Raw genomic sequence first — 20,960 nt, forward strand, 5'->3', positions numbered from 1 at the left:
TCACATCGTGTTACAAATAGATAGCTCAGAAGACGAGGGAAAAAAGTACATATCATTAGCTAATCCTAACTCCAACATATCTAACAACTGCATCCGTAATTCTGAGAGCTCTCCGAGTCAATCCTGATAGGATCAGGATAATCGGCATACCTACATCGTCAGCTATGTCTTCCTCCCATACGACAGCATGATGCTCACAGCTCCGTCTCTGCCTCCTGAGCTAAAGCATTCTTAGCGATGGTCTGGAATGCCTGCTCGACGTTGATCGCCTCCTTTGCTGAAGTCTCAAAGTAAGGAATGTTGCCCTTGGCTTGACACCATGTCATTGCTCGTTTTTGCGATACCTAGGAGTCAACTTTTGCTTGCCAATGAATGCCGATTGGGAGTTGGAATGAAGACAGGATAGACAGAACACTAAAGGACTGACCATCCGTTTAGACTCCTCCATGTCGATTTTGTTTCCTAGCACAACGAACGGGAAGTTCTCGGGATCATGTGGTGATGCTTGAACCAGGAATTCATCTCTCCATCCATCCAAAGCTTCAAAACTTTTCGAACTGTTCACGTCGTACACCAGAACGCAACAATCGGCTCCACGGTAAAAAGCCACACCCAGGGACTGAAATCTTTCTTGACCGGCGGTATCCCAGAGCTATTGGGTGAGTTCCTCATGCAAGGGATATGACAGAACAAGCTTACCTGCATGGTGACGACACGATCGTCCACGACAAGCTCACGGGTGAGGAAATCGGCGCCTGAGACATGAGCATATCACATGACCTGTAGAGGAAAATCTAACCGATGGTAGCTTTGTACTGGGTTGAAAAACGCTTGTTGACATATTGATTCATTAACGATGTCTTACCGACACTGGACGTTAGCTAAAGCTTGAATGGTCAGTAATTGGATGAGTGACACGGGGTTGGTGGGGGTCTACACAAAGGATGCCCAAGCGTCATGAGAGCAGCACTAGAGACTCATGAAGAGATCTGGCATTGATAATGGATGAAAAGACACCAGGAGTGACAAGAGATCAAAGCGTACCCGGAATCCCCTAGGATGATGACCTGAAATATGTCAGCCTTCAAATCCAGTCAGTCACTCGGGGGGAGGCTGGGAAGAAGAACGATATCGCGGTGACTTACCTTAAGAAGGACCTTCTTTCTAGATGCCATGGCGTATGGAGGGATGTTCTCTGAGAGATGATAAGATGCGGAGGGAGGAGTGAGCCAGGAACGTGCCAGTTATTGGTAAAGTAGTAGAGATAGGAGAGTGAGTGTGAGACGGAACAACCGTTGGCCACTGAGCCGATAGGGGGAGGGAAGTGATAAGCTAACAAGGTATGATGCCACGTCATGCTTCCCCCACAAGTCAAGGTCTAAGCGCGCACCACCTCTTCCTCGCCTCTCTCTCTCTCTTTCTTGTCGTTTGACTATCAGCTATGTCGGCTGTACAACGTCCTACAGGTCCGCCAGAATGGCAGAATTCCATACGATCTCAGCTCATGACTCGTCAGGTCGAGTCGGAAGCTTACAGAGATGTGGTAGAGCAATGTCCGTCATTCCTTTTATCCTTTTGCCTGACTGACCTTTGAGATCGTCGACTGGCTAGAACAGCAAGGGAGCTGAAAGTGAGAAACAAAGCATTACTCCGTGGTGGAGCGGTGGCTACAGGTGCGGAAGGGTATGTCCTCTTACCCCCTCTCCACGTCTTGTCCAATAAGGAGATCACTGGTGATCACGGGCTAACGGCAGATCAACCCCATCACCGCTGTTGGCCCATCTCGACAATCAGCTCACTCAGCTTCGTGCTGAGTTGTCACAGGTATACCGTACTCAGGCTGCGTCTCAGAACAAACAGTTGAGCATGGCGGATGCTTTACGAGATAGGGACGAGGAAGTACGGGGCTTGAGAGAAGAAGTCCGCGATCTCAGGGAAGCTAAGGAAGCCGGTACCAGGAGAGAAAAAGAGTGGGATGAGAGGTGGAAGTTGCGCACAAAGGATTTGGAGGTGTGTACCATTCCTCATATGTCTCTCTATATCCCCTCCCCCTCGGGCCCGCGAACGATCCGACCGAGATGGCTTGGTCCCTCCCGCCGCTAAGCGTCCCACGTGGGACGGAACATCCGGCCTGGATTGGCGATGATCAGTGTTAGGTACGGAATCCAGCTGATCCACAAGATATTAAACGACGAAATCATCTCCCTCAACATCGAAATATCTGGTATAACCCAACGGAATGTCGCCCTCCAAGCGGACAATGCCAGTCTTCTGCAGCGTTGGTTAGACAAGATGAACTCTACTGCCGAAGAGATGAACGCCGCTTTTGAAGAAGAACAATCATCCAAACCTAACGAGAAGGGTACTTCTGTAGTCGTCGATAGCGAAGAGAAACAGGGTTTTCAAGAGGGCGGGAAGATGTGAGGCCCAGGAGGGGATCATCTTCCCGCCATTCGAGTGAGGAAGGGTGGGAGGTCCTGGAGGAACATACACCCTTGGGAGAATCCACTGTGATTGTTGACCATCATACGGAAGATGGAACGGAGGAGTGGCATGAGGCTAAGAAGGCTGCGTGAATGTTGTAGGTCACATAATATCGCCTAATATCATCACATGATCGGTTGTTTTGAGATGTCGGCGGTCAATACCCTCTTTGGCCTGCAGAAAACTTGTAACGGAGATTTTTCTGAGATACGCCTCCCTTCTCAGGACCTCAAAGGACACACGGCCGGAGCCATGTACGTCTGACAGCTGACCCCTTCGTCCCGTCTCAGATTGATGTAGCGCCCACCATATAGTCCAAAGGCCTCCCTTCTCCTGTTCGATATAATCTCATAAGGAAATACATACAACTCTTGACATACTCATTAACATGACCAACCAGAGCGGTTCCGTTTTTGACCCTTTTGGTTCTGATACTCACAAGAATAGTCAGAACAGCTCTCATTGGGATGTAACACATGATGACCAAAATCATATGGGGTCCAACACTCAGAATCCCATTCCTCCTCAAGCCGGTACCACCGAGGACGAGCCTACTCAACGTCCAATAAAACCCCTGTCGGAGACTAAGCCTTCCACGACCGCAACAAATCTCTACGAGGGTACATCGGCAGATCAGAAGACCGAGTGGTACACCCAAAAAGATCAAGAGATGGATGAATGGACCCGAATTCAAATCGAACGGAAAGAACAGGAGGAGAGGGATATGAGATTGGCCATGGAGATAAGCATGCAGAACGACGATGAGCCAGTGGATGAAGATGATAATGATGAAGGAGATGATTGGGAAATGCGTGACGCCAAACAGAAGAGTAAGGTGGAAGAGGCGGACAGACAGCAGAAGGAGATTGTCACTTATTTCGGCCAGATCACCGCTGAGAAGACGAAAACTGAAGGCAAGCGCGCAGAAGGCGATGAGGAGGATGATTTTTGGAAGGAGGAATCCTCTGATTGGGAAGATTCAGATGAACCAGATAACTAAGTGACGTATTTGATACATTTGCTGATTTATACTGAGAGAAGGAATGCAGCTGATCTATTCTGACTGTCTTATTGATCAATATGTCTCTTGAGAAACTTACGATGTTTTTATCCATTGAGAGTATGAGCATAGCTATCACCCTGGTCTCCAGGCAGGACCTGTTCATCTTGTTCAATCGTCATTCGTCCTCAGTGTCAACATCCAATGATGTCACATGATGTGCTGATGTGATATTACAATATTGAATGGAACAGAGGTCGAAGTTGAGTCGATAGCACTTGGCGTGATCGGAGAAGAGAATAAGAATCAAGGGAGAGTGAGTGACGTGATATTCCGTGACATATCTATCGGATTAAGTTCCTTTCTTCTTATCACGCCCCAAACGTGTAAGATGTATCCTGACATATGGGTCGGCTTTGTAAACATACCAAACTCCGTTTCCCCATATTTATGGTATAAGATCTATCAACATATTTCCCATTTCCCTCTTAACGACATTTTCTCAAGATCATACACACCTAACGAGTTTACATTCCAATCTTCACCAAGGACAAGTGAACTAACAACATGGCTTCTAATCACAACTTTATTCAAACAGGTGATCAACTCAATGACGCTGATGATTCCACTACATGGGAACTTGAAAGTGAAGCCGATACCGTCAATACTCAAACAACCCGAGCTCCTTCGACAATATATGAATCTTCTTTGATTTCCCAAGACGACCGATCTAGGGGTTATGCACCTTCATCATGGGGACAAGCGAATGCTGGTTTTCCACCTTTTCCACCTTCAGCTCCATCTATAATGTCTGACACTACAGGTGGTGAATCAATTTTTGATACACGACCGATTTATAGGACTCGTGAACCACCAAATATGCCTCTTCAACGTTTCTTGGGTGACACGTCTAGACGTCCGATCACTTATGATACTCAACGGCAATTTGTTCCAGTCTCAGGTAACTCACTAGGTTATCAAGATCTTGAACCACAAAGACGACATAGAGATGATCTCGCAGATCAAATACAATCTCTTGAATCGAACTTCATGTCAGCAGGACCAAGTCGTCAGAATCAATCGACTTCTCTACAAGACACTAATCCAAGCTTTATGCAACTTCCTTTGGATTTTCTCAATAAGAAAACAGCTACAGGTTTATCAGCTGAAGAACAGGATGAGATACTTAGGGAACAAGAAAAGAGAAGACATCTTGCAAGTGATAATTGGAGATCTCAAAATGAGCCAGGATGGTATAGATATGGTTGGACTAATGATCCGGAGGAGTATGAACGTCAAACCCTGGCGGAACAGCTTCAACAAGTTCACGATCAAGAGGAAGAAGATAGGAAAAAAGCTGAAATTGAGGCGGGGTATATAAGACAACAATATGAGAGGGACTTACAACACAGCAAGCAAGGAGGTGAGAACAAGGAGGACGATTTTTGGGATGATGATGAGGACAATGAGTTTGATGAAGATGATTTTGAATGAGAGAGCAATTTACATGTTCTTCAATAGTCGACGATGAGCTAGATGCATGGGGATACTAGGTCTGATCAGGTCACTTTGAGTCAAAAACATATCTCGTAGAGATCCTCTCACCAATAGCAATGGTGGCCTTCTGACCCGTGAGGCCCCTTGAGCTTCTTCTCATGGCGGCTCATAGCTGATTGACTCTCGCTGAAGATGGCAGGACAAAGGTGAGTCAATTTCTCATGATGACGTCTTGGTCACGTTGATCGAACGGACTTCTAAATAAGGGTGAAGGGTGTAAAACAAATTTAGAGTGAAACATGTTTCACACCTACTCCTTTCATTCTCATCATTCACAACTCTCACCATATGTCATAATCTCGTGATATCTTTTCAAATATTGTCAAAAAACTCAGCAACCATTCACTCTTTCACACAATATAAGAACATTGAGAAGACAATACACTTCACATACTCAAATCAACAATACCTAAGTCCTTTGCCTTTGATCTCAATACACGATTACAAACAACATGAACCCTGACAACTACCCTTACAACAATCCGGGACATCCGTCTTCCGATGCTGATTGGGACCCGATGTCTGCTCACCAATATGAAGACACAAGTGATACTGATACCGCTTCTGTAGCACCAACAATCGTCTCGAATGACACGATCAACCATGGTTCCGTACAAAGTGGATACTCGGCGAGTATAGCTCCCACTATCAACTATGGAGATGATAATGCCTCCACGGTTGCCTCAACTTACATGGGCGACGGGAACTCAATTTTTGATACCCCTTTCCCTACTCAAACAACAGGTAGGGATACCAGAGGCACTCACGGTCATCTCAGGAATCGCCGCCGCCTTCGACAGCCGACTGCTCAACAACAACAAGCCATGACACAGATTTCATTGCAACAACATGATAGCTATGTAACAGGTCTAGGATACGCTGGTGCAGTTCCGGAAGTGGACTATCAATCTGCTATTCAAAACTCAGATGCTGGTCAGAGTTCTTCAGGCCTACCCCCTGATTTCTTAGCCAGTAAGTTGGGTGAGGACAGGGGGGAGTTAGATAGACAATATGAAGAGGAGGAAAGACAGAGACAACTGAGATACCTTAATAATGAGTCACTGAGGACAGGGAAGTATCTCTATGGGAATACTAATGATGTGCGGGAATATGAACGTCAACTACAAAAGGAGGAAGACTTACAACAGGCTTTGAAGGAGAGTGAAGCAGATATGGAGAGACGGCGAATACAGGAAAACTACGCAATGAATACTCATCATGCCAGTGGAAGCAAACAGGATGATAGCTTCATGTTTGAGGATAAAGAGGAGGAAGGTTTTGATTGGGATGAACAAGAGTGATAGATATTATGACATTGATTGAGAGCACGAGATGAATCCAATGTTGCGTCCGGAACTCGTCCACACTGATTGTTGATTTCGGCGGATATTCACTACCTGTTGCTCGCTCAGCACTACCTTGAGAGTGATGGGGAGCAACAGATTCATCCTGAGACTCTATGATTATCGTCCGTGTTACGCCCGGACATACCCAAGTGAGAGAGAGACAGGTGAGCGTACTACCTATCTCCAACGATTTCACCAAATCTACAAAATTGAAATATTTGGAATCATTACACAAATGAATTATATGTGTAGAGACCAAGTTGACTCCGGGAGTACATGACATTCAACATGCTCAACTGCTGACTGCTTTCATCATGCAGAAACCGGTAGAGTGTCGCTGCCACATTGTCAAAAGTGCCACACCGCCACAAACGCATGACCACAGCCGCCACGCGCCACGTTTACGTAAAACACCTTTATGCTGTCCGCGGCTCCGCGGGATCCGCGGAGACTTTTAGGATTTTCGGAGAATCCGAATGTCTCACATTTCTCTGCAAAAACCTTTCACTTGGGTTTGCCCTTTTCCTTTGTTCAATCGTGTGCAGTAGGTTCGGAGAGTAAGGTATGTAAACAACACCTGCGTCCCTTGCTCCAACTCATCGAGCAATAAATTGTCTCGGGAACGGCCAATCCTCCGTCGTTCAACTTTGCTTTCCTCTCCTACAGTAAGCCGAAATCGGAAGTGCCTACTTTCGGGACTATCTACCGAAGTCGACGCTGTTTTTACCGTCTTTGTCTCGTCCGTCAAAAGGAATGGAAAAGGACGCGTCATCTTTTATCAGTTACGGTTGACCCTCCGCCTGGCCAGGGTACAGCCGGAGGTAGAGCAGGTGACAAGTGGTTGGGGTTCCGGTAAAACGGACAATTGTCACAAACGGACTTGTAAGTTCACCGACGTTTTCATGTATTTTGAACAACAGTTCCCCCGTGTTTCGGTGACTGCCCATTTCATCACTGTATTCTCTACTCCCTGTACCCCTGTTTTGGTGGCTTACGCTTACGCTTCTGTAAGCTGTGAGTGTATGAGGTATGAGGCTGAGCAAGAAACTTTTCTCGGGAATGGATTCCGATGGTCGTGTGCACGCATTGGGATGACTACTCACTACCATTGATCAGAACGATTCATGTGTTACTGAGGATATGAAGAAAGTTTTAAAGTCTTTCATCTCTTTGCTTCATCTCTCACGTTGATTGTTCTGATACTTTAATTCACTTTCTTGATTAATTGAAGTGATTGAAGAAAGATATTAAAATGCCTTCAAGAATAAGACAAGTGTTTTCTCGGAAGAGCCCATCTTCGACGGAATGTAAATGTACGTACATACCTGTCACATCCACATCCACATCCTCTTCTCCTTGTCTGCATTTCACAGTGCGTTGTATAAGTTGGTACTGACTTTCAGCACAGATAACTTCTCCCCTCCCTGTACCTAATTGTCCAAAACGGTCAGCTAAACCACTTCAAGCGACCGTCGGACCGACACAATTAAGATCGGTGATCAACCCTAAATTATGTCACTCAAGACCTATCACCCCTCCTCGAGAATTCGAAGGTAAGTTATTTTGTATCACTCTTCGATACCACCTATCCATCTTCCATATTGCATCACAATTTTCCCACGAAATCCTTCTCGGTGAGGTCGAAGCTAACATATTTAGTGATCTACGATCCTTGTAATTTTGTTTCATGTGAATCTACTTCAAGTATACGACAATCAACCTCACCTTCTTCTAGTCTTTCACAAAGTCCTATCTTTGGTCCATGTGAATTATCCGATTCACTCGATTCTTCACCTCCCATCGACCATAAACCTTCCTTGGTTCGGTTCTCCTTTGAAACTCCTTCATCTTTACCTCTCTCACGAGGAACATCAAGCTCAAGTGGAAGCTCTTCATCTTCCATTTCTTCCCCTTATCTCTTCACTCCACGTAATACAGACGAAACCTTTCCTACTCCTCTCATTTTCTTTCCTTCGGATTCACCTACAGAATTTGATTCTTTCAATACTATCACTGAAAATAAATCTCAATATCTTATCGACCAATCGGAAAAAGAAATCAATTTCCTAATGAACCCTTTCCTGGTTGAAAACATGCAAGAACTTTACAGACCGATATCAACATTATCAACTGGTTCATCATTCCATGATTCCGAACCATTACTTTCACCAGCTATTGATTTTGTTCGACGTTCTTCTTTCTCTTCAATCAATAGTTTCGCGAGTGATTCTTCACCAGGTCCAAATCCTTTAGGTTTAAATATACCATCTACTCCTACATACTCTTCGAGTCCTCTTGGTCCAGGTACACCTACAACCCCTTTACATGGATCCAGTCCGCATAACATCGTAAAATCTACTTTTACGTATGGTACGACTCCTCCTGGTATCAGAACTTTAACAGATAGAACACAATCTTTGAATCTCAATAATGACTCTCCTACAATAGGTCCAGGAAAAAGTCTGTCGTTCAATTCTACACCAATGAAAGTTTCCAATAGATTAGCAAACCTTCGTCCGGCCGGATTGGTATTACCTAAGAATATTGGAATAGGATCAGGTGGATTGAAAAGTCCTAGAATCCGGAAACGTTCGCCTAGGAATCATCAACATTTACCTACTTTCTCTCGACCACCGCCATCACCCACTATGCGTAGCAGATTGGGTATTTCGCCAATGTCTGAAGTTGAAGATTGGAGAATTGGTGGGAGAAGATTGAGTGCGGTCATGGAGAATATCGAGTAGACGGATTCAGGATATCAGGAAGTGAATCAAAGTTTTTAGTGGTAACTCATCTTGTCATATCAATCACAGCATGAAGTATGCTCCGAGGGGTGTAGGAAGGAAGATATCTGTAGCGTAAATCATGCATCTCATTCAAAACTCATTAATCTCGTATTTGTCATTAACACCTGTCGTATTTTTACCTCCATCGTGTTCCCCAAGATGATCTTCGTTCCACGTCAAGATCGTTTAAGATTAAGACTCGTTTTTCATCACTCCCCTCCATCACATGACAGCTTTGACTGATCCTCTTTTGAACCGTCGAAGAGAAAAACACTACGAAGTGCTCGCTCTCATCTCATCTATCACTCCACCTCCTGGTATCCCAAGTCCAAGATTACTCCTTCTTTTACCCAATGTTCTCACTGCGGATTAGTGGTATTTCTCTCATATTCAAAGTATCGAATCAAGCGGACCAAACAAAATATCAAGCTCTCACTTCAAAATTCAGAGCTTGAAGGGGATACCCCGTGAAAGTAGGACGGAGATATGGAGGAAACGGTAAATGATCAACAAATTACAAGTTTCGAACAGAAGATTAATCAATGTGAACAGAAGTATGAAGAAAAGAATAAATGTCTATGTCTATGACTCACCCCTTAATCCAGGAGATTCATCATGCTCATCATCATCAACTTGAGAATATCCACTACCCACCGTCCCGCTCCTTACACGTCTTATCAAACCTCCACCTTCGTGAGCTGTCTTTCGAAGTAGACCAATACTAGTTGATCTAGCTCTGTTCAATACGTGTCCTGGAGAAGAAACGGATGATCTTCTTTTTGATGTATTAGGTGAATCTGTCATTTCGTCAGATATTTTTGAATATGTAGAGTCGGATCTTGATCGTATCTTTTTGTCATCATCATAACGTCTCTTATCCACACCTTCGTCCGAAAGTTTATCGACGATCTTCGTTTCATTGTTGTGTTCATTGTGTGGTGGGGTGATAGGATATAAGATCGGATGATTAGAATGATGTAGTGGTCGGAAAGCAGATGGAGGAGCTTGGTTTTCGTTCGTTATTATATCGCTTGTACTTGAAGCGGGTATTGAGGAAGGATGTTGATCGATAGGATTATTCGTATCTTCGCTATGAGGTGTCGTACGGATAGGTGTAGCAATAGGTGTATAAAATAAATCCGTTTTACTACTTCCTGCTGATGCTGTAACGTTTTCAGACCTAGGTGGTGTATTACGTGGTAATAACATACTTTCCGGTCTTGGTCGATCTAAAGGGGAAAACTTGATATCATTCTTATCATTCTTTTGAAGATTTAAATCAGCAGCTATCAATTCTTCTAATCCATCTCCATTATCTTCTCCTAAAAGTGGTGCGGCGGATGGTGAACGACCTTGAGTATAATTTCTTGTTACGTGATGATTCGAAGTGGGTAAATTGAGTAAAGAGGAAGATGTTGGTTGATTATTTGAAGAATGAATATTATGTGTGTTGTGTGAGTTTTGAGCCAAATGTACATTTTGGTTATTTTGGGTATTTGATGTAAAATGTGTATTTGGTGTACCGGGAGTAGGTGATCTTCTAGCTGCCCAAGCGAAATCACCTGCTATACCGATACCTGTTGTACTTCCATTTCTACCAGGTCTGATTAAACATAATTCAAAAGCATCTTGAATCCTTGATCTGGTCCTGTCTCGCCAAACGAAATGAAATTCGTTTTCAGCTTCGTACCATGATTTCTGGGGGGATTTCGTACCGCTAGGATCTCTTGGTGGAGGGAGTGAAGATTTTGCTTTTCTACGTGGTGTCGTTGGTTCTTTCTTGGAGAAACTCTTATTTCGGAAGATACCACCTAATGGTTTGGAAGAAGATAACCATAGACCTATGATGGAAGATAGGACGATAACAAGTCGGATTGCAACCCAGGCGTCAAACGTCAGGAGAACACCTCGAGCATAAGAAGTGAGTTGACCGGTTGAAGTGAAGAAATGAGAGTCTTTTGAAGAATCTAAAGGTGTGGAAGGGGGTGATGAGGAGGAGTAGAAGAGGAGAAGGACTATGGACAGTGCCGCACGGGGGAGAAGAGGTAAGAGGGAAGGTCCGATTTGGATAAGGAAATGAAAAGTCTCAGGAATGATATCCCGGGAGGTGATGGTTCCGAGAGAGGAAAGACGTATGTGAGATAGGAATGTGAAATGGGGATAGGAGACAAGGGAGAGGTATAAAGATGCAGGGTAGGAGAAGAAGATCGGTTCGATGGCAGGTCGGGCTGTTTGTCAACTGAAGAACCTTCCTTATCAAAAGGGATTGATGGTCAGTAGAGGAAAAAAGGAAGGAAGGAAGAGGAAGAGAGAACAGAACATACGAAGACGCCAACGACGATAAAATTCATAACCTAATTCCCAACAAAGCCACACCGCCAAAGAAATCGCCCAACACACAGCATATGCCGCAACGGCAAAAGACCAACTCGCAGAGTGGGAATCAAGGGATGGATGTATAGCACATCTGATCATCAGCAACTTCATCAAATGACATCCGACTGTTTCATCCAAGTGACACAATGATACCGAGAGCATATCTCTGAGACACTCACTGAATTAGCATGTAAATGACATTAACATCAAAGAGCTACACATGAGCTTTTGGGCACGTCAGGACATTTGAAAGAAGCTCACCAATCCTATCAGTCCATTGAATATGCACAATCCCCATAAACCGATCCACGCAACTCTCGAACCTCTCCCGTATCTTCTAACAATCCCCAAATTCAGATCCTTCAACTTAAACCTCGGAATCTCCACCATACCCTCCCCGACTGGTCCATTGGAAAACCGACTTCCTTCAGTCGGAGCGAACATCGGTAGTGGCGAATGAGCCGTAGACGAGGTAGGTGTCGTATTCAAAGAGGAGAGAGCGTATCTCTGACCAACAAATTTCATAGGGAGAGGAGTAGCAGGGGCAGGTCTAAGAAAAGTGGCAGATGTAGCTGTGATAGGTGTCGAGGTCATTGGTGGCGTGGGAGGTGGATTCAGCTTGAAGGTCGAATCGTGCGAGGTATGTATTTTAGGTAAAGAGCCTTTTGATCTTATGCGGTCTGAGTGGTAAGCAGGAGAAATAGCACATCTTTTATAAGATGAATTACTTACCAACTACCCCACCTGGACCTATGTAAGCTCGTCGCGGTGTCTGTTTTCTCCCAGGCGTTTCTCCTGGATCTCTCCCCTTACCCTTGTCCAATTTCGGACTCGGTGGGGGTTTTTCCAGCTTTTTCGTCCCTTCTTTCAAACTTGTCAATGAGCCCTTTGGAGAGATCTTGCCCGCCGAAGCCCTCCGACGAGTTGGGGAATCACCGTTTTCCATCATAGCTACTACAGCTGCGAACGGGTGCATACCCGAGGTCCGCGAAGGTGTGACTTGGATCACTGGAACCGGTGAGGTTTGAATTTGCGACAGGGAAGGACGAGCATGTTTGGAAGATCCGTCCGTGGGGTAAGAGGAGGATTCCGACAGTGAAAGAGATGGTCGGGTCACACGGACTTCTGGGGGCTGTGAAGGGAAAGTCGTAGGTGAACTCGATGACGGACTTGTTGGCGAGGTCCCTGGAGGACTTGTCGGAGGTGATTCAAGAGGAGGCGGTGGTAAGCTTGACAATCGTGGTTCCACAACTTGTATCGTAGGTGTGACAATCGGTGGTGCTTCTGCAATGGGGGACACTTCCTCCTCTTGATCCAACTCGTCACTATGATCTCTCATAGGCCCGGAAGCAGACCGTGTGATTTTGCCCGCCAACCATCCTAACTCCCTCGATACACTAGGCCTAGGTTGATCGTCCACCATCGGTTCTGATGTCGTATAACTCATCGTTCTCCTTCTATCCGGTGACAAACTAGAAACCAGGGTTGAATGATTTTTAGACCCTTCACTTTCCCCCGCATAGCCACTGGAAGTGACCGACGATGGCAAACTATGCGCCCTCTGATGTCCATCCCTCCTCACCGACTTGACTCTTGGTGAGATTACGTATTCGTCATGAGGGCGTAGTTCTTGGAGCAAAGAGTCGAGCAGTCTACGTGCTGAACGTTGATCAGCGAGAGACATGTCGGATGCTGCAGGTGATGGCGATCTTTGTGGAGACGGTTGACCTGGCCAATAAATTGGTAAATTTACAACCTGTCCCTCCCTCTCTCTATCCCCGATCGCTTCCCTCTCTGTAGTCTCTTCGTTTTGAGTCCTCAAGCTGTTTCGGAAAATTTGCAGAGCGTTACGAAGTTGTTGCAAACCTTCTAGACTGATAGTTGAGTCGGCCCGATTTCGTTGAGATTGGTCGAAACTGTTCGCTCGTCGAGGACGAGGTCTGAGCGGTGATCGAGGGGGACGTGATGGCTCTCCAGGAGCCAAATGTTGAGAATGAGGTTCAAGTTGAAGAGGAGGAGGTTGAGACCGTCTGAGACGAGTGTGTGGACTTCGTAAAGAGAGAGGTCGAGGTGGGTTGAGGGAAGGGGAAGAAATATACAAAGACGGTGCTGACCTGTCCATGATTTAGGGGACAATTGAGGCTCGAGGGTCTTGTCCTCCTCTCAGGGCCGAATGACCGAATTTTATCTTTTTTGATTAAAATTTGATGATGATCTTTCCTTGTCCTACTGGTAGAATGTGTGTGTGTTGTGTGTTTCCTCTATTGATGAGAGGCGTCTGTGGTCAGCTGACAATTGTACTCCGGTGTGGATTAGGATAATGATCGGCCTGTGCAGTTGAAGAAGGTGCATATTGTCACTTTGTAACTCCATTGTTGAATACGCTGGAAACGTTGTCAGGTTACCCAGGGCGCATGTGGTAACCTTTCAAGAGTCCGAGGGACCGAGGTGAGCGTTGTTGTTCTTTCTCCGTCATCCGGATCTCAAACTTGACGACCAAACGACTCGTAAGGGGGTGAGCTTTTGAGCATTTGAGCGTTTTGATCCAAGCGGCCCATAGCAGCGAGGAGAAAAGCGTCGGCATGATTGTCACATTATTGTCAAGCCTTTTCTTCTTTTTCCTTGAACGATACGTCATGTTGGGATCTCACTGATCACTGATGAGTGAAGACGAGCTAAACAACATACTGTATCGCCATGGGAAGAAGAGTGGCTTGAGTGGCATGACATGCGCACCAAGTCGTGGCTTGGGCCGAGTGCCGATGTCGCCACGTGGAACATGTGGGGCCCCTTACATCCCCGTCCCGGTTGACGCAACCGAAAGATGAACTGACCTCAAGATCAAGGACAGCATCCCCCACATCAGTTCATTCTCACCTTCCTCACCCACCATGCCCCCTACTGTGTGGAGAAGAGACAGGCGTATATCTCCTTCCACTGCTCAAGATGGTGAAGAAGCGAAATCAGCAGATTCTGGTGTACTCCCCCCCGGTCCTTCAACTCTGGAACGTCCCAAGGATTGCGTCAATAAAAACCCCACACCTGCTTTCTCCCTGTTATGCACCGTTATGGATCGTTTGAGGAGCGAAGAAATGAGCAAACGTAAGGATACGTTGACGAGATTCTTCAACCTCTGGCGGATTAAAGTGGGTAACGACCTCTATCCTCTCATTCGATTACTCTTGCCCGAGGTGAGTTCCTAATTTCTGGCATAAGTGGCTCAGCTTACTCGAACTCCAGAGGGATAGGGAAAGACCTGTGTATAATCTCAAAGAAGCTATGCTTGCTAAATGCTACATTGAGGTTCTGGGGCTGGACAAGCACAGTGCAGCAGCTCAAAAACTGGTCAAGTGGAAGCAACCTGTTGATGGGGAGGTAAGCTGCATATCCGTCTTAATCAACGAAGCTCACTCACAGACGGACGGCATCTCGGGAGATTTTGCTAGGGTCTGCTATCACGAGATAGCCGCTAGGTCTACGGTGGAAGAAGGAACATTGACCCTTGAAGCTGTCAACGCTTTATTGGATCAGCTTGCCGGTGGAAGGATGAAGCAGTGAGTCTTCAGCACAACTTCGGGTGGAAATGAATGGCTGAGTGACGTAGAGCTGAATATGTCCCGATACTCCGAAGCATAAACCGACAATGTACACCTGTTGAACAAGAATGGATCATACGAATCATCCTTAAAGACCTTCGTATTTCTATCCGGGAGAAAGGGGTGTTTTCATGTTTTCATCCCGACGCAGCTGATCTTTTCAACGTTTGTTCGGATCTCAAGCGTGTATGCTGGACATTGTACAAGCCAGACGTTCGTTTGGAGAAGAATGTGAGCACATTCATAGACAGCATCTCGGAGGCTCACGAGACAGCAAACGAATATAGAATTATTCAGATCTTTCTTACCCCAGCTGTGCTATCGCTCCCCCTCTTCAGCCCACGATGCGATCGCGAGATTGGTGGGAGCTCCTAATCAAGAGTTCGTCATGGAAGAGAAATTGGATGGAGAAAGAATGCAACTGCACATGCGAGGTAATGGAGCGCAGTGGTTTTACTGCTCTAGGAAAGCAAAGGATTACAGTGAGTACCTGCCATTCGCATGCCTCCGGAGAAAGCCCAGCAAACCAGAGGTAGTAAACCTAGGCTTGATCGCTCGCCATGCTGACATGAAGCATACCTTTACGGGGCCCATATCGGAGAAGGCAGTTTGACACAACATATCGCGGGCGCCTTTCATGATGACGTACGTAACATCATCCTCGATGGCGAGATGTTAGTATGGGATCCTCAGCTCGAGAAATATCTCGCCTTCGGTGTACTGAAGACATTTGCTCAGGACAAGATAATCGACGATACGGCGCCCAGACCCTGCTGTGAGTTGGAATTCCTTCCACCACACGGACTTCGTCTCATGGTAAGTTAAGGTCTTCGATATACTCTATCTCAACGACAAGTGTCTCACTGGCAAACGACTGTCGGAACGTAAACGATTACTGCATTCCAATAGGGTATTCAAAGATATCGATCAGTACAAGGGCAGGTTGGAATTCGCTGCTGAGGAAAGAGGGAAATCAGGGAAAGATATCCGTGCAATGTTGGAAAAGATCTTGGAGTCAAGGTGGGCCATTTAATACATAATTGGTATGGCTGATCAAATAAGAGGTGAAGGTCTGGTAGTGAAGAAATTGGACAGCACGTATCAGACAAATTCCCGAGGGCAAGACTGGGTCAAAGTCAAACCTGAGTGAGCCTCGTTCGACTGACAAGGATTCAGCTGATATATCAGATATGCCGACCAAATGGGAGAGGTGAGCTTTCATCGGAAAAATGAATAAGCTGACATCGTCCAGACACTTGACGTTATGGTCCTTGGTAAGCTTGTATCAAGCACTGCACAAATGTTAGAAGCTGACTCCTGCAGGGGGCTGGTGGGGCAAGGGAGGACGTACTGGTAAACTATCCAGTATGCTCTGTGGTCTGAGGGTGCAGAGGGACGATGAAGGTGACGGAGGTATTCCACAATTCGCCACTTTTTGTCGTGTAGGCTCTGGAATGAGTTATTCAGACTACGAGTGGATACTGTGCGTTCGATCCTACCTACATTATATCATCAAACTGAGAGTAGGAACAAACATCGAGAGCATTGGAAAACTTTCAAACGCTCCAATCCCCCCTCATGGATGAAAATGGGCGAGATAGGTTTGGACGACTCTCGTCAGTCTCTTTACCACCAGTGTGATTTTGGACTGACAAAAAGCGGACGTGTACATTGAACCTGAACAGTAAGCTATATATTCTTTGCTATCGAAGACATGTGCTTATTGCAGCTCATTCGTCATGCAGGTCAAAGCATCCGAGATTGTCCCTGCCACAGGAAACTTTGGTATAGGTTACACCCTCCGATTCCCACGATGTAAATTCATCTTTTACGATACCGCTAGTCGAGATCATCCAGTGGAGGATCCTGAAATGGAACGAGACATGTGGAATTGTGTCCGTTCTTTCCCTTTCCTTCTTTCCATACTTCATGTACTGACTGATTAGTTGAGCGTGGAAGAATTTACGGAGCTACTCAATAAACCGAAACGCAAATATGAAGATGATGAACAAGGATCGTATGTCCATCTTTCTCGTCTAGAAACTAACGTTGATAATGAAGGAAGAGAAGGAAACGAAAACCAGTGACTAGGACTAAAGTTCAATTGATTTCCTCTGTCAAAGGTCAACTTTTGTCCCAGGAAGAAGTCGAAAGTGGGATATTTGACAATATGAAATTTTGTGAGTATACCCATTCGTGTACCCGAGGTGAGGCTGATGGAAAGACGTTGTGAAGGGTGATAACAAGAATTCCAAGGCAGAACTTGAAGCGTTGATTCATGAACACGGAGGAGATTTTACGCAAGCTCAATTATCTGATCTTTCGGCAATCGTCATTGCGCCTGATGATAAAAGTACGTTCGGATCAATTAGGTGGTAGAGCTGATCAAGTAGGTCCATTGCTCAGAGCTCAGAAAAAGAAGGGAGTCAGTATTGTCAAACCTAGCTGGATTTACGAGTCTATCAAAAGGAAAAAGCCATTACCGATGATTGAGGGGTGAGTCAAATATCATGCCGCCCATATCATCCTCTTTCGAACGGTACTTCTGCAGACCGCAAGGATACAATGTTAAGCATGCTCATCCTTCAGACTTCTCGTCTTCGCTTCAGAAGATGACCAAGCGGGACCTTTGTATCACAAGACTTTAGACGAACTCGACGAAATGGCCACTCGGGATGGTTCATCAGGAGCCGACGCGCATGAGGCTTCATCTGGCAGTCGACATAGCTCTCAAGACGCACGAAATGGGATGATGTCTGCTGAAAAAGGCGGAAGACCCGTAAAATCATCTAAGCAGCAAGCAATGGAAAATGAATGGGATCTTGACAAGATTGCACCGAGTACTACTGTCACCAATGACGTTCCCTCTCGGGCTGAAGACAACGATGAAGAAGTCAGTGATCCTCAGATTATAGACCAATAGACTGATCTAAGGCATCCGCTGAGAGTCATGCGAGTGATGAAGAGATCGACGAGCCTTTGTTCCCCATCCGAAGTGGTTCAACAGTCTGTTTATATCTCTCTTCTAGACATAGCTGATGAACAGGGAGAAGGAATGGGTGATGCAGAGACTAACGACTATGACGAGGATAAGGTATGTTCATCATTAGCTAAGTGACGACGATAACTGATGAGAAGATCTTCAATCATTTGGTATTTTATATTGACACTACTGAAAATACCAAAAAGAACGGTTTGGCCGGTTCTCCCCCTTCATCGGAGGTCATCGAAAGGTGAGTGAAAAAGAATCTTCAGATCAGTAGTGAGAGCTGAGTATTGAAGATTGGATAATGCGAGGAAGTTGTTGATTGAGAATGGAGGGAAAGTGGTGGATAATATAAATGAACCGAAATTGACTCATATCATCATGGACGATGATGATTCAAGTAGGTATGGAGAATTGAGTTGGAAGACTTCTAAGTGAGTTCTGTTCCCTTGTTCATTTCACATTTCCTCTTCGTCTCACGATTCCCGTCTTTTATTCTGCTTTCATTTTATATTCTCTTGTCCTTCAATATTTGAGTGGAATGTTGTGCAATGTTTTTAAGCGTAAGACTGTCACGGATAACTTGTCTGTCTTTTCGCAACGCAATGTCCCACAAAAGTCAACCAGTCATGAGTGCTTGATGCTTTGGTCACAATGTCATAATGTCAAAAAGCCAGGTGTAAATCCAGAGTATGAGTTGTCAAAATGCTAATGAGTAGACCGAAACGAAAACATATAGTGTTACCGTCTTGGGTGACGGAATGTGTAGAAGAGGAAACTTTGATGAATGAAGATGGTGAAAATTATTTTCTGACTTCTTTTCACCCACTGTAAACTTGCCCATCCCCGCCACTTATCACCTGTCTCTTCTTCATTTGTTTGATGAATTACCCACTCTCTCAGTCGTCCCTACTGCTTTTAACACAATCGAACTTTCATCTCATCATGTAAGACTCATTGCTGACTATCAGCTCATAGACCACGTTGACCCGTCGTCCCATCCTTCCCATCACTCCATTACTACGCTGAACCACCAGCGTAGAAACTCACACCCTTTCGTCAAAATATCTCCATCAGGGTTCCCATCGGCTATACAAGTAACGAATAAATCACTTTCATCTTCATAATCAAATGTTGTAAGTATGTAACTTCACACCAAAAATGCATCTGTCCAATATACCCAAACTCTTGATCTTCCTCACCCTTATGGTCTCAAGGTTTATACTTCTTTCCAGCTGAACTCAATTTCTCCACAGTCCCACCACCATCCTCCGTCCTCTTTTCTAAAGTAATGGGATCAGGTGTATACTTCTTCGCTGCTGAACTCAACTTTTGATCATCTTCCCTAGCGCTCATCGTCGCGTTCGTGGGATTAGGTGTATAACGCAAAGCTGCCGTACTTAATCGTGTGGGTTGAGTAGGTTGTATAGTCGAAGGGAATGGTTGAGTAGGTTGAACATAATTCTGATTATTATCCCGTTGTTGACCAGAAGATCCAGTTGAGGGAGGAGTTCGAAAAGGAGGTTCGTATCGTATCATTTCTTTACCTGTTGAATCTGATTCTCGTGGAGGATAAGTGATATATCTTTGACTGGATCTTTCAGGTTCTCTCGGTGGATAAGTGATAGATCTTTGACTCGACCTAGGAGGGTTTGACCAAGTTAATGATAATTGTCCAGTAGATCTTGAAGCAGGTAAGGAGAGTAAAGGATGTGTTGAAGAATCTGATGAATCTGAATCATCTAATTTAAATCAATATTTATCTTAAACGTTGAGTCAAAACAAGAGCAAAAAAGAACGAAAGAAAGAAAGAAAGAAAGAAAGAAAGAAAGAAAGAAAGAAAGAAAGAAAGAAAGAAAGAAAGAAAGAAAGAAAGAAAGAAAGAAAGAAAGAAAGAAAGAAAGAAAGAAAGAAAGAAAGAAAGAAAGAAAGAAAGAAAGAAAGAAAGAAAAATGAAAAAGAAAGAAAGGAAAAAGGAAAAGGAAAGGAAAGAAAGATTGTTAAGTAAGAATTTAATACTTACCATATAACCATTCCCCAACTGGATTACCATCCGAATCTCTTCTTCTATACCTTCTTCTATTCTTACTTGATCTCTCTTCCGATTTCCTCCTCCTTTCACCATCTTCAATACTTCTCTCAGTCTCCCATTTGATTTCCCTACTTTCCCTTCCAAACTTCCTCCTTCTAGATCCTTCTATTTGTCTATTATTCGTTCTAGGTTTAGATCCGAACAAACCGTCCAACATATCCGCAGCTAAATCTATAACTCCATCTTTAACATCTTTGACCAAATCCACCACCTCATCTCCTACTTCCGCCAAGTCGTTTGCGAGGTGAGAAACAGTGGTTTTCGTTTCATCCACTACTGTACCTACCATCAATGGGAGTGTATCATCTACGAATTTGTGAATTGATTCGATAGGGTCGGAAGTTGTGTTTGGCCTTGATGATCTTTGAATTTCGCGCGAATGACGAGAATGACGAGAATGATGGGAATGGTGGGAATGGTGGTCCTGAGGATCAGAACGACGACGATGATGGGAGGAAGTTGGAGGTGCTGTATAACTGCGTGGTAGGTAAGAATCTTGGAGATCTCTATCTGAAGGCATGGTGGATAAGTAAGAGTATAAGTATATATGTAGGTGTAGATGAAAATGATATTCCACAGAATACAACTGAAGGAAGATATGTAAGTTGCAAGTAGAGAAATTTGATTAGTAGGATAATGACTAAAAGATAAGTATATATTAGCGAGAAGGAGGAAGATACTATCAAAGATGATATATAATGTATCAGCTGTTGATCGGAGCTGGACTGGGGATAGAT

At 44.8% G+C, this 20,960-nt stretch overlaps 8 protein-coding genes across 8 annotated transcripts; 5 read left to right on the forward strand and 3 right to left on the reverse strand.

The window, feature by feature from the left end:
• Nucleotides 1-32: 32 nt before the first annotated feature.
• TREMEDRAFT_42329 (uncharacterized protein) lies at nucleotides 33-1,237 on the reverse strand. The gene is made up of 7 exons (XM_007000958.1): nucleotides 1,146-1,237; nucleotides 1,045-1,067; nucleotides 800-870; nucleotides 700-755; nucleotides 428-652; nucleotides 199-344; nucleotides 33-150 (listed from the first exon to the last, which is right to left on the reverse strand). The coding sequence occupies exons 1-7, from the start codon at nucleotides 1,173-1,175 to the stop codon at nucleotides 81-83; spliced, it is 621 nt and encodes a 206-aa protein (XP_007001020.1). The 5' UTR covers nucleotides 1,176-1,237; the 3' UTR covers nucleotides 33-80.
• Nucleotides 1,238-1,773: 536 nt separating this feature from the next.
• On the forward strand, nucleotides 1,774-2,424 carry TREMEDRAFT_26249 (uncharacterized protein; the record flags this gene model as incomplete). Its single annotated transcript, XM_007000677.1, has 2 exons — nucleotides 1,774-2,010; nucleotides 2,182-2,424. Coding segments are annotated over 2 exons (480 nt in total), but the record flags the coding sequence as incomplete, so codon positions are not given.
• A 1,627-nt stretch (nucleotides 2,425-4,051) lies between these two features.
• TREMEDRAFT_59526 (uncharacterized protein) lies at nucleotides 4,052-4,978 on the forward strand (the record flags this gene model as incomplete). The annotated part of the gene is made up of 1 exon (XM_007001642.1): nucleotides 4,052-4,978. The coding sequence occupies one exon, from the start codon at nucleotides 4,052-4,054 to the stop codon at nucleotides 4,976-4,978; it is 927 nt and encodes a 308-aa protein (XP_007001704.1).
• Nucleotides 4,979-5,493: 515 nt separating this feature from the next.
• TREMEDRAFT_59527 (uncharacterized protein) lies at nucleotides 5,494-6,342 on the forward strand (the record flags this gene model as incomplete). The annotated part of the gene is made up of 2 exons (XM_007001643.1): nucleotides 5,494-5,809; nucleotides 5,909-6,342. The coding sequence occupies 2 exons, from the start codon at nucleotides 5,494-5,496 to the stop codon at nucleotides 6,340-6,342; spliced, it is 750 nt and encodes a 249-aa protein (XP_007001705.1).
• A 947-nt stretch (nucleotides 6,343-7,289) lies between these two features.
• TREMEDRAFT_59528 (uncharacterized protein) lies at nucleotides 7,290-9,131 on the forward strand (the record flags this gene model as incomplete). Its single annotated transcript, XM_007001644.1, has 3 exons — nucleotides 7,290-7,401; nucleotides 7,791-7,940; nucleotides 8,047-9,131. 3 exons carry the CDS (start codon nucleotides 7,290-7,292, stop codon nucleotides 9,129-9,131), a joined length of 1,347 nt encoding a protein of 448 aa, XP_007001706.1.
• A 315-nt stretch (nucleotides 9,132-9,446) lies between these two features.
• Nucleotides 9,447-13,671, reverse strand: TREMEDRAFT_59529 (uncharacterized protein; the record flags this gene model as incomplete). The annotated part of the gene is made up of 7 exons (XM_007001645.1): nucleotides 9,447-9,535; nucleotides 9,767-11,401; nucleotides 11,498-11,640; nucleotides 11,729-11,763; nucleotides 11,811-12,229; nucleotides 12,282-13,579; nucleotides 13,664-13,671. The coding sequence occupies 7 exons, from the start codon at nucleotides 13,669-13,671 to the stop codon at nucleotides 9,447-9,449; spliced, it is 3,627 nt and encodes a 1,208-aa protein (XP_007001707.1).
• Nucleotides 13,672-14,440: 769 nt separating this feature from the next.
• TREMEDRAFT_67336 (uncharacterized protein) lies at nucleotides 14,441-19,119 on the forward strand (the record flags this gene model as incomplete). Its single annotated transcript, XM_007001884.1, has 25 exons — nucleotides 14,441-14,740; nucleotides 14,790-14,924; nucleotides 14,967-15,103; nucleotides 15,154-15,376; nucleotides 15,420-15,627; nucleotides 15,720-15,920; nucleotides 15,967-16,165; nucleotides 16,208-16,291; nucleotides 16,334-16,355; nucleotides 16,398-16,419; nucleotides 16,469-16,628; nucleotides 16,673-16,761; nucleotides 16,805-16,829; nucleotides 16,875-17,040; nucleotides 17,092-17,162; nucleotides 17,207-17,325; nucleotides 17,370-17,498; nucleotides 17,539-17,641; nucleotides 17,735-18,038; nucleotides 18,080-18,151; nucleotides 18,192-18,239; nucleotides 18,284-18,378; nucleotides 18,428-18,565; nucleotides 18,851-18,927; nucleotides 19,103-19,119. 25 exons carry the CDS (start codon nucleotides 14,441-14,443, stop codon nucleotides 19,117-19,119), a joined length of 3,144 nt encoding a protein of 1,047 aa, XP_007001946.1.
• Nucleotides 19,120-19,343: 224 nt separating this feature from the next.
• On the reverse strand, nucleotides 19,344-20,743 carry TREMEDRAFT_59531 (uncharacterized protein; the record flags this gene model as incomplete). Its single annotated transcript, XM_007001646.1, has 2 exons — nucleotides 19,344-19,864; nucleotides 20,155-20,743. The coding sequence occupies 2 exons, from the start codon at nucleotides 20,741-20,743 to the stop codon at nucleotides 19,344-19,346; spliced, it is 1,110 nt and encodes a 369-aa protein (XP_007001708.1).
• Between the last annotated feature and the right edge of the window lie 217 nt (nucleotides 20,744-20,960).

This window comes from Tremella mesenterica (assembly GCF_000271645.1).
Source record: "Tremella mesenterica DSM 1558 unplaced genomic scaffold TREMEscaffold_1, whole genome shotgun sequence".
In the NCBI taxonomy this organism is placed as follows: domain Eukaryota; kingdom Fungi; phylum Basidiomycota; class Tremellomycetes; order Tremellales; family Tremellaceae; genus Tremella; species Tremella mesenterica.

Excerpts from the sequence above, each read along its gene's own strand:
- TREMEDRAFT_42329 (XM_007000958.1), bottom strand. The coding sequence starts at position 1,175 with ATGGCATCTAGAAAGAAGGTCCTTCTTAAG. Across the intron at positions 1,068-1,145 it reads GAAAGAAGGTCCTTCTTAAG|GTCATCATCCTAGGGGATTC; the intron begins GTAAGTCACCGC and ends GACATATTTCAG. Across the intron at positions 756-799 it reads CCAGTACAAAGCTACCATCG|GCGCCGATTTCCTCACCCGT; the intron begins GTTAGATTTTCC and ends CTCATGTCTCAG.